A 16,774-nucleotide genomic window follows, 5' to 3' on the forward strand; every position below is an offset into this window, starting at 1 on the left:
GGGGTGTGCGCTTGAAACATTTGACGATCGCGCTGCGAAACAAGTGAGATGCGTGTGCTCGTATATTGACTTATTTGAAAGTGCTGTTGACCCTATGACCTATTGTATGTGTCCATGGTAACTAAGTAGGGAGTTTATTGTTGAGAGGTAATTTTTGTATATATCTCCTTTTCTAGACGTGAAATACTACTATTTTGAAGAGCGGTTTTTTATGGACTAGACAGTGCATAAAAGCAACGGCCACTTGAACTGCAGGCCCAGCTGATTTCCGTCTACTCGAAAAGTCTCCTTCGATCGTCCACGTTCAGAACACAGAATCCGACCATGTTCTCCCTCTGGTACGCTGCTCTGACATGGAGAGAGATAAGGTAAGTGATTGTCCCATTACAGGCCAAACAATTTTGAAGCGGTCTTGTGTGTTAAGTTAACACACTATTTTTAGAAGTACCAAATATTGCAGGTTCTATTTCTGCATGCCTTGTGACTTGAAGAGGGGAGAGGGGGTCTTCCCTAATGTGCTACTGGCACGCTACTCTCGTGTCAGATGTTAATGCCCCCCCCCCCTCTCGTGTGCAACACGTTACAACACGCGTACCCCAATTATACTAATTCTCAGACTTATTGACGTATCTTCTTCGGGATGCAGTTTGACCTAGATTTGAGGACGGCATGAGCGAGTGCAATCGAATATAGGTCAAAGATATCCAACGTGACTTAATTATTCTATTTTTTTAATTTGTTGTTTTACGACCCTTTATCAACTGCTATGGTTATCTAGCTTCTGAGTGAGATTAAAGTGATAATTCTAGCGAGATCAGTCCAGGGTCCAGCGCTGAAAGTTACCCAGCATTTTCTCTTAATGGGTTGAGGGAAAACCCCGGAAGAAACCTCAACCAGGTAAAGGCTGGTTCACAATAAACCGGGAACGAGAACCAGAATGAAAACGAGAAGCAGAGGACGTGAATATGAAAATTTTTGATTCACAATAAACCGAGAACGTAGACGACTATGCATATCGATATGCATGTCAATAACGATATGTAAAGTCGATATTACGCATTCTGATGTTATTTGTGTATAATTGACCAATGGAGTTCTCTCATGAGTACAAGGCAGCCAACATAAACACAGGTTACGGTAACCAACTTCGAAATTTAAACTGAAACATTTCATTAGGTACGGTACTGTAAATATGCCCATGCATCTTTATTATCACAATCTATTTTAAGTCTACCATAACGTAAAATATTTAGAGAAGAAACATTTGTAATAGAACAAAAATGAACACAACAGTAGTTTTTGAATTGAAGCGTGAATATGTAGTGTGTAATACAACCAATACAGTAATAAAATATGATTCATTTACGATCGGTGTTCAAAGATGCAGCTATTGAAAGCCACGTATTCTCCTTCATTTTCTCATCTTTATACGAGGCGCGCCGCTTATCGTAAACGTGAGGATTTTCCTCAACACTCAATATTAGAATCTCATCAAATAAAACTTGCTCCATGATGCACAGCACAGAACAAAATAATGCATAGGTTATGTCACGGTCTTCTTGCTACAAAATATACGACGACAAAATAGCTTTTAGATGGCAATAGAATGAATCTAGTGGGCTGTGATCGGAAACGTGAACACCAAAGTTGAAACTTGGCCAACTCTCCGTTCCCGATCCCGGGCTCCGGCAAGCTTTTCGTTAATTCTCAATGCTCACATTTAAATGTACACAGTTTAACAATTTTACCGTTTTCGTTCCGATTCTCGTTTCCGGTTTATTGTGAACCAGCCTTAACTTTTCTCAACCAGGATTTGAACACGGACCCGCTCTTTTCACGGTCAGGCGTGCTAACCGTTATTCCACCGCGGTGGACTATTATTTTCTAAAAATTAAAATATTTTGTGTCATGGCTTTAAATCGTTGTGTTATAACAGTGTCTCTTTACAGTGATACTAAAATTAGAAATATTATTATCCGTCTGAATGCCTCAGTATGCATATGCCAAGATCTGTAGGATCTGATTCTATTTTGGCAGAATTGGCTCATACTCTTCACTTGTAACTGTTTTAAAGAGTTGCACAACGCTTGTGTTGGTTGAAGAATCTTTCTATTGTGAATTTAAATCCGTTCTCTCTGAAGGAAATTTCAATAAGACCTTCAATATATCATATTTTATTTTACTTACTACATGCATTGAAATATCTTGGAGCAACAGTAACAAATATAAATGACACTCGGGAGGAAATTAAACGCAGAATAAATATTGGAAATGCCTGTTATTATTCGGTTGAGAAGCTTTTGTCATCCAGTCTGCTGTCAAAAATCTGAAAGTTAGAATTTATAAAACAGTTATATTACCGGTTGTTCTTTATGGTTGTGAAACTTGGACTCTCACTTTGAGAGAGGAACAGAGATTAAGGGTGTTTGAGAATAAGGTTCTTAGGAAAATATTTGGGGCTAAGAGGGATGAAGTTACAGGAGAATGGAGAAAGTTACACAACGCAGAGCTGCACGCATTGTATTCTTCACCTGACATAATTAGGAACATTAAATCCAGACGTTTGAGATTGGCAGGGCATGTAGCACGTATGGGCGAATCCAGAAATGCTTATAGAGTGTTAGTTGGGAGGCCGGAGGGAAAAAGACCTTTGGGAGGCCGAGACGTAGATGGGAAGATAATATTAAAATGTATTTGAGGGAGGTGGGATATAATGATAGAGAATGGATTAATCTTGCTCAGGATAGGGACCAATGGCGGGCTTATGTGAGGGTGGCAATGAACCTCCGGGTTCCTTAAAGCCAGTAAGTAAGTAACATGCATTCAAAATCATAGGATGTTTTCAGAAGATGATTCTGTTGTAGTATTCAATATTTTGCATAGCCTACAGCATAAAATGTGACATGGAATGATGCCAGATACATACGGTGTAACGGGAGCACAAATCAATTGTAGCCTATTAACTGTCTAATAATTGATTGACGTGTGGGATTCAGTAGCATTATGTAATGCACTGAGAGGCTATTGTCAGCATTTTCTAACATATATCTTACAATATCTAGAATCACAGAAAACAAAGTGTAAATATTATAATTACCGATATGATAACTTAAAAATTAATCATCTTCCACTAAATTGTGTATAAATTCTCAAGTTTTACCTGAAAATCCATGGAATGTACCTAGATATAATTCCTGTAGTGTAAGATTACTTTGCAGAATGTTTAAATTTCTATTCACATATATTATACGGCATAGAAACTTCTTTCGTTATGTTTACTTGTTTCGATTGTCGACGTAATGTGAAGTAGTTAGCCACTGTCTTCTCGTAATGTTCTGCTGTATGTTTATTCAAACTGTGGAAGGTGGTTGTACGAATTTATTTAAATTTTGCATCGCATCTAAGATAAGTGTTTCGACTTAGTTCTATTTTTACAAAATCATATTTTTGCAATATTATCGGTGTCATGACAATTCCATATGGATTTCTTTAAATTTGGTGTCATGTTTGATATTTTATTAATTAGGCTTTCCTGTATAGAAGGCAATCAAATGTTTTTAGTATTTTCATATCGATAATTCCTTATGTATTTGTTTAAATTCAGTATCATGTCCGATATTTTATCAGTTGGTCTTTCCTGTATTTAAGGAAACCAAACGTTTTCAATATTTTCATCTCGATAATTCCTTATGGTTTTGTTTAAATTTGGTATCATGTCTGATATTTTATTAGTTGGGCTTTCCTGTATTGAAAGAAATCAAATGTTTTCAATATTTTTATCTCATAATTCCTTATGGATTTGTTTAAATTCAGTATCATATCTGATATTTTATCAGTTGAGCTTTACTGCATTTAAGGAAACCAAATGTTTTCATCTCATAATTCCTTAAAGATTTGTTTAAATTCAGTATCAAGTCTGATATTTTATCGGTTGGGCTTTCCTGTATTTAAGGAAACTAAATGTTTTCAATATTTTCATCTCGATAATTCCTTATGGATTTGTTTAAATTTGGTATCAAGTCTGATATTTTATCGGTTGGGCTTTCCTGTATTGAAAGAAATCAAATATTTTCAATATCTGCATCTCGACAATTCCTTATGGATTTTGTTTAAATTTGGTATCGTGTCTGATATTTTATCAGTTGGGCTTTCCTGTATTTAAGGAAACCAAACGTTTTAAATATTTTCATCTCGATAATTCCTTATGGATTTGTTTAAATTTGGTATCATGTCTGATATTTTATTAGTTGGGCTTTCCTGTATTGAAAGAAATCAAACGTTTTCAATATTTTCATCTCGATAATTCCTTATGGATTTGTTTAAATTTGGTATCATGTCTGATATTTATCAGTTGGGCTTTCCTATATTTATGGAAATCAAACGTTTTCAATATTTTAATCTCGATAATTCCCTATGGATTTGTTTAAATTTGGTATCAAGTCTGATATTTTATCGGTTGGGCTTTCCTGTATTTAAGGAAACCAAACGTTTTAAATATTTTCATCTCGATAATTCTCTATGGATTTGTTTAAATTTGGTGTCAATCTGATATTTTATCGGTTGGGCTTTCCTGTATTGAAAGAAATCAAATATTTTCAATATCTGCATCTCGACAATTCCTTATGGATTTTGTTTAAATTTGGTATCGTGTCTGATATTTTATCAGTTGGGCTTTCCTGTATTTAAGGAAACCAAACGTTTTAAATATTTTCATCTCGATAATTCCTTATGGATTTGTTTAAATTTGGTATCATGTCTGATATTTTATTAGTTGGGCTTTCCTGTATTGAAAGAAATCAAACGTTTTCAATATTTTCATCTCGATAATTCCTTATGGATTTGTTTAAATTTGGTATCATGTCTGATATTTTATCAGTTGGGCTTTCCTATATTTATGGAAATCAAACGTTTTCAATATTTTAATCTCGATAATTCCCTATGGATTTGTTTAAATTTGGTATCAAGTCTGATATTTTATCGGTTGGGCTTTCCTGTATTTAAGGAAACCAAACGTTTTAAATATTTTCATCTCGATAATTCTCTATGGATTTGTTTAAATTTGGTGTCAAGTCTGATATTTTATCGGTTGGGCTTTCCTGTATTGAAAGAAATCAAATATTTTCAGTATCTGCATCTCGATAATTCTTTATGGATTTTGTTTAAATTTGGTATCATGTCTGATATTTTATCAGTTCGACTTTCCTGTATTTAAGGAAACCAAATATTTTTAATGGATTTTTGTTTTAAATTTGGTACAATTAAATGACTGGTCTCATATTTTGCTGCTCATCTGTCTCTTGCTAATTCCTGATGGATTTATTTAAATTTGATACCGTGCCTATAAGTAGAACTATCGGACTTCACTGTTTTGTCTGTTTAGACAGCAATCTGAAGACTGGTTGGATCCTCGTAACAACAATAAACCATCACTCACGAGGCAACTAAACCAGGAGATAACGGGGTAGGATGGCCAGTTTCTTCCCCCCTGCATTGCATATATCGCCGACTAGGTATAATTTTGCTCAGGATAGAGACCGATGGGGGGCTTATGTGAGGGCGGCAATGAACCTCCGGGTTCTCTAAAAGTTATTTGTAAATAAGTAAGTACTTATTACATTTAAACTTGTTGTAATAAAATTAATTTTCTCAAATTTACACTGTTGGAACATCCACGTTTTCTCAGTACAATTAGCGACAAAACCACATCACGACTGTCAATAAATGGGTCGTTTAAGCGACGCTGTAAGTCTTGGATTATAAATGGAATAGTCAAGTAACTTACGTCTGTAAGAAAGTATTTTCATTGCTCTATTTTCTAAATCATTTACGAAATTTTCTGCCTCTTTCCATAAAAAAAAACATTGTTCATTCGCTAGTGATGCCCCATTTTGATTACTGCGATTCTCTCTTGACAAATATAACTGTCAATTTAACTGAAAAACTACAACGTGTTCATAATGTGTGTGTCCGCTTCATCTGCAATATTCGAGATTTGACTATATAACGCCATCTTTTGTAGCTCTTTCTTGGGTCCGCCTAAAGGAACGAAGAATAGTCTATTCTTTATCTATTCTATTTAGAATATTACTCAATTCTACTCCAAAATATGTGATAACTCGCTTTGAATACCATACAACGTTAGGGAATCAACATCAGGCCTTATTATCCATTCCTCGTCACCGTACCTCTTTCTATTCATCCTCTTTCACAGTGTCAGTTTGCCCCTATCGAACTCCTTACGTCGTCATGTCAGGGATTGCCGAACAGTTAATCAGTTAAACTAAGAATTAAAAATCACATAGACTTACTTCTTCGTGAATTGATTTTTATAGATATTCTGTGTGTGTACATATAATGTCATTTTGTCCTAGCATAAAGTGGGATTAGGATATAAATAATCTATAAACTCCGACGTTGTAACGTTATAGTCCTACTCTTAAATTAAGTAACACATTCTATTGTAACTTGTTCCTTCTATACATTATTTTATTGCAAGGAAAAACTCATATTTAGTCAATATTTCATTATAATAGGCCTATGTAAACTCATTAATCTGCTATATAATGATATTAAACGTAAGTACTACTAATAACATTCCTATTGTTATTACTACTTGCATGCATATGTCACTTCTGGTAGTGTGGTAGAGAAGGACTCATGGTCTTAACTCTGCCGCAATAAATAAATAAATAAATAAATAAATAAATAAATAAATAAATAAATAAATAATTTAAATAAATAAATAAGTTAAATAAATGAATGAATAAATAACAATAAATGAGTTAAGTAAGTAAATAAATAAATAAGTTAAATAAATAAATAAGTTAAATACATAAATAAATAAAAAATAAATAAGTTAAATAAATAAATAAGTTAAATAAATAAATAAATACGTAAATAAATAAATACATAAATAAGTTAAAAAAAATAATTAAGTTATTTCCTTCGTTCTCCTTGTTTCCTCTTCATTGTCCTTGCATTCCTCTTGTTCTCCTCATCTTCCTCCTGTTCTCCTTATTTTTCTTTTGTTGTCCTTGCATTCCTTGTGTTCTCTTTGTATTTCTCTTGTTCTGCTTGTTTCACCATGTTATTCTTGTCTTCCCCTTGTTCTTGTATTCCTCTTGTTCTCTTTGTCTTTCTCTTGTTCTACTTGTCTTCCCCTTGTTATCTTTATGTTACACTTGTTCTCTTCGTATTCCACTTGGGCTCCTTGTTCTCGCATTCTTCTTGTGTTCCTTATTTTCTTCTTGTTCTCCTTGTATTCCTCTTGTTCTCTTTATATTTCCCTCGTTCTCCTTGTCTTTCTCTTGTTCTCTTTGTATTCTACTTGTTCTCCTTGTTCTAGCATTCCTCTTGTTTCCCATGTCTTCCCCTTGTTCTCCTTGTATTCCGCTTGTCCTCTTGTTCTCCTTGTCTTCTCCTTGTTCTTTTTGTATTCCTCTTGTTCTCCTTGTATCCACATTGTTGTCCTTGTATTCCTCTTGTTCTCCTTGTATCCACATTGTTCTCCTTGTCTTCCCCTTGTTCTCCTTGTATCCACATTGTTCTCCTTGTATTCCTCTTGTTCTCCTTGTATCCACATTGTTCTCCTTGTCTTCCCCTTGTTCTCCTTGTATCCACATTGTTCTCCTTGTATTCCTCTTGTTCTCCTTGTATCCACATTGTTCTCCTTGTATTCCTCTTGTTCTCCTTGTATCCACATTGTTCTCCTTGTCTTCTCCTTATTCTCCTTGTATCCACATTGTTCTCCTTGTATTCCTCTTGTTCTCCTTGTATCCACCTCCTTGTCTTCCCCTTGTTCTCCTTGTATCCACATTGTTCTCCTTGTATTCCTCTTGTTCTCCTTGTATCCACCTCCTTGTCTTCTCCTTGCTCTCCTTCTATCCACATTGTTCTCCTTGTCTTCTGTTCTCCTTGTATCCACATTGTTCTCCTTGTATCCCTCTTGTTCTCCTTGTATCCACCTCCTTGTCTTCCCCTTGTTCTCCTTGTATCTACATTGTTCTCCTTGTCTTCCCCTTGTTCTCCTTGTATCGACATTGTTCTCCTTGTATCCCTCTTGTTCTCCTTGTATCCACCTCCTTGTCTTCCCCTTGTTCTCCTTGTATCCACATTGTTCTTCTTGTCTTCCCCTTGTTCTCCTTGTATCTACATTGTTCTCCTTGTCTTCCCCTTGTTCTTCTTGTCTTCCCCTTGTTCTCCTCGTATCCACATTTTTCTTCTTGTCTTCCCCTTGTTCTCTCTGTATTACGCTTATTCTTGTTTTCCCTCTGTTGTCATTGCAGTCATTTTGTTCCCCTTGAATTCTTCTTCTTTTCCTTGTATTCACATTGTTCTCTTTGCATTCCTTTTGTTCCTTTTGTTATCCTTGTATTCTCCTTGTTCTTTTTGCATTGCCCTTGTCTTTGTATTCTACTTTTTCGATTTTCGGTGTCAGTGATGTTCAAAACTTGGATTACTACACAAAAATCTCTAAATGTATTTTGTAGATTCAAAATACTTTCTCTGATTATAATGTAAAATCAGTTTGTACAATAAACAATGAATCCAGCGTCAGTACAGAACTCATTATAATTCGACTGAAGCGTTCAAATATAATTTTCAATACAAACTAGAAGGGAACTTTTCTCTACTAGCAATATCGTCTGCTGAGTTGCTAAGCGCTGATTCACATGTTCACCAACTTCTCCCCTTGTGACATAGGTAAATGTCGAACGAAATTATCTAACTGCATCGGTTGCAGGCTTATGGGATTATAAATGTTTCACTATTGTAATACCAGCGACTATGCACATACGTACATGAAGCGAATGTAATTCCGACTTTGCTATAAATTGGTTTGATGCAATTACAGTATTCGTTTTCAATTAGGCCTACCTGATGGTTCTGTTATCTTTTAAATTATGGAAATGAAACTATCGGAAGTAGCTCTTTGAATTAGAATTATTGTTATTGTAAATAGTTTAGTTGGCATTAGTTATTGGTCATCAATGTTTAATGTCATGTTTTATTTAACGCCGCTCGCAACTGCAGAGGTTATATCAGCGTCGCCGGATGTGCCGGAATTTTGTCCCGCAGGGGTTCTTTTGCATGCCAGTAAGTCTACTGACATGAGCCTGTCGCAATTAAGAACGCTTAAATGCCATCGACCTGGCCCGGGATCGAACCCGCAACCTAGGGCATAGAAGGCCAGCGCTATACCAACTCGCCAACCAGGTCGACTTGGTTATCAATTTCCAATTATATTTCATTGAGTTGATTTTGGACTTGTTGTTAATTTATAACTGAAACAAATAGCGTTTTAATATACAGGGTGATTCACGAGGATATACCGTCCCTTACGGAGCTTATTTCCGAAGACATTCTGAGCAAAAAATGTCATATAAACATTTGTCCTAATCTCAATATTTTCAGAGTTACACTAATTTGAAATAGTTTGTAAAATACCATTATTCTTGAGTTTCTAGGGTTTCTAGGGTGAAAGAATACTACAAATAAAGAATGAACTATTCAGAATTTGCTAATGTTATGAATCTACTGTGCTCCAACCACGAGAAAGTCTTTGCGGAATGAAACGGAGCGGGGTAATGCTGTGAATGAATGTTGCTCCATAAGATGTCATAAGGTCACACACGTGGGTACTCGTATCTCTATTGGCTCGCTGTCACAGCACAAACAATAACATTGATACATATTTATAATACCCTAGTTACAAAATTATATCACTGTTAATCTCCTGGTCTTTTAATCTCTCCATACAGGAAATAACAAATGCAGGAGAGCGCATGGTTTTTAAACTGACGTTATAACGATAATATTATATATCTACTTCGCTCCAATAGATGACGCAATAGTAAGCACATTCCTTTCATTCCTGGTTGGAGAACAGTAAAAAATGTGTTGTGAATTCCATAGTTGCGTCATACAGAATTTTTTTTTTTTTTTAGATTTTTAACTATAAAATTACATAAAGAATATATAAAGAATAAAATTCCTAAAGTCGTAGGCCTATGATTTATAACAATTTTTGTGATAAGTGCGTAAGAATGATGTCATTTTTAGTTAAAAATTGGAAAACAAAATCTGTACGAAGCAATTCACAACACAGTTTTAGCTTCAGAACACTAGCCAATTAAAGAAATGATACTTCTGAATAGTTCATTCTCTGTGCAAATCTGGCTGTCAGGTAGAAGCTCCTGTGAAGCAGGCTTGAATAATTTCAAGGGAAAAATTGTTCCGGGGCCGGGTATCGATCCCGGGACCCTTCGCTTAGCGCACGATTGCTCTACCGACTGAGCTATCTCAGGAACCATACATGATACCGTGAAGGGTCCCGGGATCGATACCTTGTCCTGGAATAATTTTTTCCCTTGAAATTATTCAAGTTCATTTTCTATTTGTAATACTCTTTTACCCTCAAAACTAAAGAAAAAGGTATTTTACAAACAACTTCAAATTACTGTAACTTTGAAAATATTGAGATTAGGACAAACGTTTATAGGTCCTATGACATTTTTTGGTCAGAATGTCTTGGGAAATAACTCCGTAAGTGACGGTAAGTCCTCGTGAATTACCCTGTATGTAGGCCCTTCTTTCCATTCTAATTTTTTTGCAAAGGAGTTCAGTCTTGATTATAATAATTTCTTAACTTTTGACGTAGAAGGTCCTATATCTTTCCCCGCACCGAATATGGATAATCGTTTCGGGATCCATGAAAAAAAAAAAGCAGAATTTCAAGCGCTTACTCTAAGAAGACTGGGCCACAGCTGAATGCTAATGTTATTAGTAGTTAGGTCATCAACCAGTGTCATTTGTGTGACCACGCCCAATGACACCACCTCTTCTTGCTAAGGGCATGAGGGCGCCGAATTTGGGTATCAAATTAGTTGTACCGCGTGGTTTCTCTCAGTAATATCTCGGCAACGAGAGCAGCTACAGACCTGTGCTACCATTCGATTGATTTGTAATAGCGAGTTCTGCAATATTGAAGTGTTAATAGACATGTAATATACACTTTGAGTGAACCATAGTGAACATTTTCAACACGTGAAATACAAAAATATTCTGCGTTGTGTTAGGAATGTAAACGAATTATGAAACTTAAACCTCTGAAACCAATAATGTAATTCTGATCGCTCTTTTTTCCTACTCATTCTTGTGTTTTTTTTTTTTTTTTTTCATTTTTTTTTTTCGTTAGCATTTCTGAGTCTCAAATCCATGCTATTGTGTCGTTACTCTTTTCATGCTTCGTCTACATCTTTTTCTCATCTCTTTTTTCTATCCTGTTTTTAATCTTTCTCTCTTTTCTTCTTTTCCTCACGTCCTTTACTTCCGCTTTGCCTTTCCTCCTTAGCTCTCCTTTCTGCTACTCATCTCTTCTTTACCTAATCTTTATCTCTTCCTGCTCATCTCTTCTTCCTATGCAATATATTTTCTCTACAAATAAAGCGACATTTTGAAATTACACGTAGAATATGTCACCCAGTTTCGGGATTTAAGCTACAGTTTTTTTTTTGTTTTTAGTGTTCCATTTTGTTCCGGTTTACAAAGGGAGAGAATGGGTATATGGTAAGAGAAGTAACTAATGAAGGGCATGCAATGTAATATATTGTATATTTCAGCAATATATTCGTGTAATGTGGACCTCACAATTTTGCCTACGGTGCCACATTACATTTAATACATGTTATATACACTTTTCTTGCGGAATGCTCTTATTATACGTAAATTTTTAGTGCAACAGTACTATAACTGTTTTGTTTATGTAACTTTCAATGGGCAGCTATTACTTTGGGCCATATTCATAGACATGCTTAGCGCGGGCTTCCGGTGGATGATCAGCGAACTAACTTTTTTCGTATTCATAAACCAGTATTTGTGATATGATTATAATATGGATCCTGTACAAGTAATCAGTCGATAGCCGAGGCTAGTTTAGCACGCTCTTAGCGCTGGCTAGCGAAATGTCTATGAATAGCACACTTATATTTTAATTTTTAAGAATATAATTTTTTTTTATTTTAGTAGGTTATTTTACGACGCTTTATCAACATCTTAGGTTATTTAGCGTCTGTATGAGATGAAGGTGATAATGCCGGTGAAATGAGTCCGGGGTCCGACACCGAAAGTTACCCAGAATTTGCACATATTGGGTTGAGGGAAAACCCCGGAAAAAACCTCAACCAGGTAACTTGCCCAAACCGGGAATCGAACCCGGGCCACCTGGTTTCGCGGTCAGACGCGCTAACCGTTACTCCACAGGTGTGGAGTAAGAGTATAAATGATTGTGTGCTATAGCTAAGGAGTCTTTTAAGATTTGCAGCCCGATGTCCTCGAGATGGTAATTGTTTAGGCCAAAATCGTTGAAAAGATCAACTGAAAATCATGTAATTGTTCCTCTTGCACCAAAATTCAACTCAGTCTTTTCCCGGCTCTCGATGTGAAGGTGAAAAAATGGAAGGAAAATATGAGGAATCTGAAGAAAAGAACTTAAGAGGAAGACAAGAAAGTGAGGAAGAAAATAATGGAGAAAGAAGTGAAGAGTAGGCCTAAGAAAAAATTAAATAAAAGAGAAATGATGGAGATCAAGAAAAGAAATAAAATGTTTAGCAAGAAATGAAAATAAAGAAGGAAATGAGGAAATAAATGAAAAGAAAGTGAAAACGTCGAGGAAGAAGAAAGTTAAAAAAGAAGTGAAGAATATGAGGATTGATTTGAGGGAGCTGGAATATGAGGTAGAGACTGGATTAATCTTGCTCAGTATAGGGACCGATGACGGGCTTATGTGAGGGCGGCAACGAACCTCCGGGTTCCTTAAAAGCCATAAGTAAGTGAAGAATATGAGGAAAAGCGAAATGAAAATAAAGTGAAGTAGAGAAGAAGAGAAAGGATAAGGATGTAATAAAGACGACGGCGAATGGAAAGAAAAAAGAATTGAGGAAGATTAAGTGAGAAGATGAATAAAAGAGATGAAAAAGAAGTGAAGAAAATGGAGAAAAGAAATGAAAAAGAAGTGAAGACGATGAAGAAAAGAAGTGAGGAAGATGAAGAAAATAAATGAAAAGGAAGTGAAGAAGATAAAGAAAAGGAATGAAAAAGTAGTGAAGAAGATGAATAAAAGAGATGAAAAAGAAGTGAAGAAAATGGAGAAAAAAATGAAAAAGAAGTGAAGACGATGAAGAAAAGAAGTGAGGAAGATGAAGAAAATAAATGGAAAAAAGTGAAGAGATTAAGAAAAGAAATGAAAAAGTAGTGAAGAAGATGAATAAAAGAGATGAAAAAGAAGTGAAGAAAATGGAGAAAAAAATGAAAAAGAAGTGAAGACGATGAAGAAAAGAAGTGAGGAAGATGAAGAAAATAAATGGAAAAAAGTGAAGAGATTAAGAAAAGAAATGAAAAAGTAGTGAAGAAGATGAAGAAAAGAAATTAAAAACAAGTGAAGAAGATGAAGAAAAGAAATTAAAAACAAGTGAAGAAGTTGAAGAAAAGAAATGAAAAGAAGTGAAGAAGTTGAAGAAAAGAAATGAAAGTAGTGAAGAAGATGAATAACAGAATGAAAAAGAAGTGAAGAAAATGGAGGAAAGAAATGAAAAAGAAGTGAAGACGATGAAGGAAAGAAGTGAGGAAGATGAAGAAAATAAATGAAAAGAAAGTGAAGAAGATGAAGAAAAGAAATGAAAAAGTAGTGGAGAAGATGAAGAAAAGAAATGGAAAACAAGTGAAGAGTTTGAAGAAAAGAAATGAAAAGAAGTGAAGAAGTTGAAGAAAAGAAATGAAAAAAGTAGTGAAGAAGATGAAGAAAAGAAATGAAAAACAAGTGAAGGAGTTGAAGGAAAAAATTAAAAGAAGTGAAGAAGTTGAAAAAAAGAAATGAAAAGTAGTGAAGAAGTTGAAAAAAGAAATGAAAAAGAAGTGAAGTTGAAGGAAAGAAATGAAAAAGAAGTGAAGAAGTTGAAGAAAAGAAATGAAAAAGAAATGAAGGAGACGAAGTGAAGAAGTTGAAGAAAAGAAACGAAAAAGATGTGAAGAAGTTGAAGAAAAGAAATGGAAAAGAAGTGAAGGAAATAAGGGAAAGTAATGAAAAAGAAGTGAAGAAGATTAGGAAGAAAGAAAGCGAAGTGAAGAAAATTAGAAAAAGTAGAGAAAAGGAAAAATAAAACGACAAGAAAGAAATAGGAAAGGAGAAAAACAATTAGGGTGGTGAAGAATGCAAAAAAGAAAGAGATGAGGTGAAGGAAAGAAAAGCAGAATAAAAGGATGAGAAGTGAAAGAAGTGGTAAAGGAAGAGAAGATTAAGAATAAAAGGAGAAGAAAATAATAAAGAGATGAAATTGTAAGGAAATGAGTAAAACTTATTTTGAGAAGGAATACTTCGTCGTACTAGCACAGTCTAGTATATACAGTCGCGAAGCTCAATACGTAGTAAATATGCAAACATTAGATAGTTGCTCACCACTAGGATCGCTAATATCGCCTCATTACAGGCAATGCAAAATAGAACCGTCACAGTCTATTGTTTCTAGCACCCTCAAAACTCAAGCTTCTTGACTGTATATAGTAGACTGTGGTACTAGCCTCTCTCTCTCTCTCTCTCTCTCTCTCTCTCTCTCTCTCTCTCTCTCTCTCTCTCTCTCTCTCTCTCAAGTGAATGTCTCACTTTAACCTCAATGTGTGCTGAGTTGCTGAAACTGTTACCGTGTCAGATATGAGAGATGTCGCCCGGAGGCAGTGAAGTCTAATGTAGGATTGATTTTATGGTAAACGAGGATGCATACCTATATGCATCAGTTTACGACATCGTCCTGCGCAGCCCATCTTGTATGGATCGAACCTTTATTACCAGCAAATTTGCCGCTCAATTACGTTTTAACGTCTAGCCAATCAATGATGGGCGTTCGCATTATCGATTTCTATCATGGATGTCTCGGGTGTATTCGATTGTCCACGAGACGGCTGATTTCGAGGAATCGATATTTGAAACCGCACTGGCTGTTGAGCAGCGCCGTTGTGGCGAGTTTATGAAACACGTGGCTTGTAACGGTGGTTCAGTCGATGTGGGTGTGTAGTAATCACACAGTCTAGTATATACAGTCACGAAGCTTGAGTTTTGAGGGTGCTAGAAACAATAGACTGTGACGGTACTATTTTGCATTGCCTGTAATGAGGCGATATTAGCGATCCTAGTGGTGAGCAACTATCTTATGTTTGCATATTTACTACGTATTGAGCTTCGCGACTGTATATACTAGACTGTGGTCATCATATCAGTAGCATATTGGCTTAAATTCAATTTAAAATTTACTAGATTTTAACCTGCCTGCATTCAATATAGGTAATATAGTTGAAAGAAAACATTAATTTTCTTTGACGTAAATAAACTAAGACTCTCTACAGTGGAAAACTAACAATTCATAGCAGTAATTGTACAAAAACCTACAATTTTATTGCAACTGTCCTAAACTACACCCATCAATCAACCCATGTGGAATAATTAGGTATTTTCATTTCTCAAAACTTAAAATGGAATTTTCACCTTATCTAGGTACTTATGTCTTATATTAACTTAAAAATCTGCACAAATTCGTTCAACTGCGTCGTTTTATGCCAGTAACATAGTATGAAATTATTTTAGAATGGGGTGGATTATCACAGAGTAATATCATTCTCCCATTAATATTATTACATAAAGAATTATTATTATTATTATTATTATTATTATTATTATTATTATTATTATTATTATTATTATTGCAAGGAGATCCACTATCACCTTTACTTTTTAACTTTGCTCTAGAATATGCCATTAGGAAAGTCCAGGATAACAGAGAGGGTTTGGAATTGAACGGGTTACATCAGCTGCTTGTCTATGCGGATGACGTGAATATGTTAGGAGAAAATCCACAAAGGATTAGGTAAAACACGGGAATTTTACTGGAAGCAAGTAAAGCGATAGGTTTGGAAGTAAACCCCGAAAAGACAAAGTATATGATTATGTCTCGTGACCAGAATATTATACGAAATGGAAATATAAAAATTGGAAATTTATCTTTTGAAGAGGTGGAAAAATTCAAATGCCTGGGAGCAACAGTAACAAATGTAAATGATACTCGGGAGGAAATTAAACACAGAATAAATATGGGAAATTCCTGTTATTATTCGGTTGAGAAGCTTTTATCATCCAGTCTTCTGTCAAAAAATCTGAAAGTTAGAATTAATAGAACAGTTATATTACCGATTGTTCTTTATGGTTGTGAAACTTGGACTCTCACTTTGAGAGAGGAACATAGGTTAAGAGTGTTTGAGAATAAGGTGCTTAGAAAAATATTTGGGGCTAAGAGGGATGAAGTTACAGGAGAATGGAGAAAGTTACACAACGCAGAACTTCACGTATTGTATTCTTCACCTGACATAATTAGGAACATTAAATCCAGACGTTTGAGATGGGCAGGGATGTAGCACGTATGGGCGAATCCAGAAATGCATATAGAGTGTTAATTGGGAGGCCGGAGGGAAAAAGACCTTTAGGGAGGCCGAGACGTGGATGGGAACATAATATTAAAATGGATGTGAGGGAGGTGAGCTATGAGATAGAGACTGGATTAATCTTGCTCAGGATAGGGACCGATGGCGGGCTTATGTGAGGGCAGCAATGAACCTCCAGGTTCCTTAAAAGCCAGTAAGTAAGTATTATTATTATTATTATTATTATTATTATTATTATTATTATTATTATTATTATTAAAATATGTTTGAATAGAAAACTTGATTATCCAAC

At 35.2% G+C, this 16,774-nt stretch overlaps 1 protein-coding gene across 3 annotated transcripts in view; it reads left to right on the forward strand.

Annotated features, from left to right (window-relative positions):
• Positions 1-309: 309 nt before the first annotated feature.
• LOC138713786 (arginine kinase) overlaps positions 310-16,774 on the forward strand; it is a 436,319-nt gene continuing 419,854 nt past the window's right edge. For all 3 annotated transcript variants that reach the window (XM_069846207.1, XM_069846216.1, XM_069846233.1), the window contains exon 1: positions 310-368. In XM_069846207.1, coding sequence (XP_069702308.1) covers positions 325-368 — 44 coding nt within the window. In that variant the 5' untranslated portion in view covers positions 310-324. The remainder of the gene's footprint in view (positions 369-16,774) is intronic.

Source organism: Periplaneta americana, chromosome 2, assembly GCF_040183065.1.
Source record: "Periplaneta americana isolate PAMFEO1 chromosome 2, P.americana_PAMFEO1_priV1, whole genome shotgun sequence".
In the NCBI taxonomy this organism is placed as follows: domain Eukaryota; kingdom Metazoa; phylum Arthropoda; class Insecta; order Blattodea; family Blattidae; genus Periplaneta; species Periplaneta americana.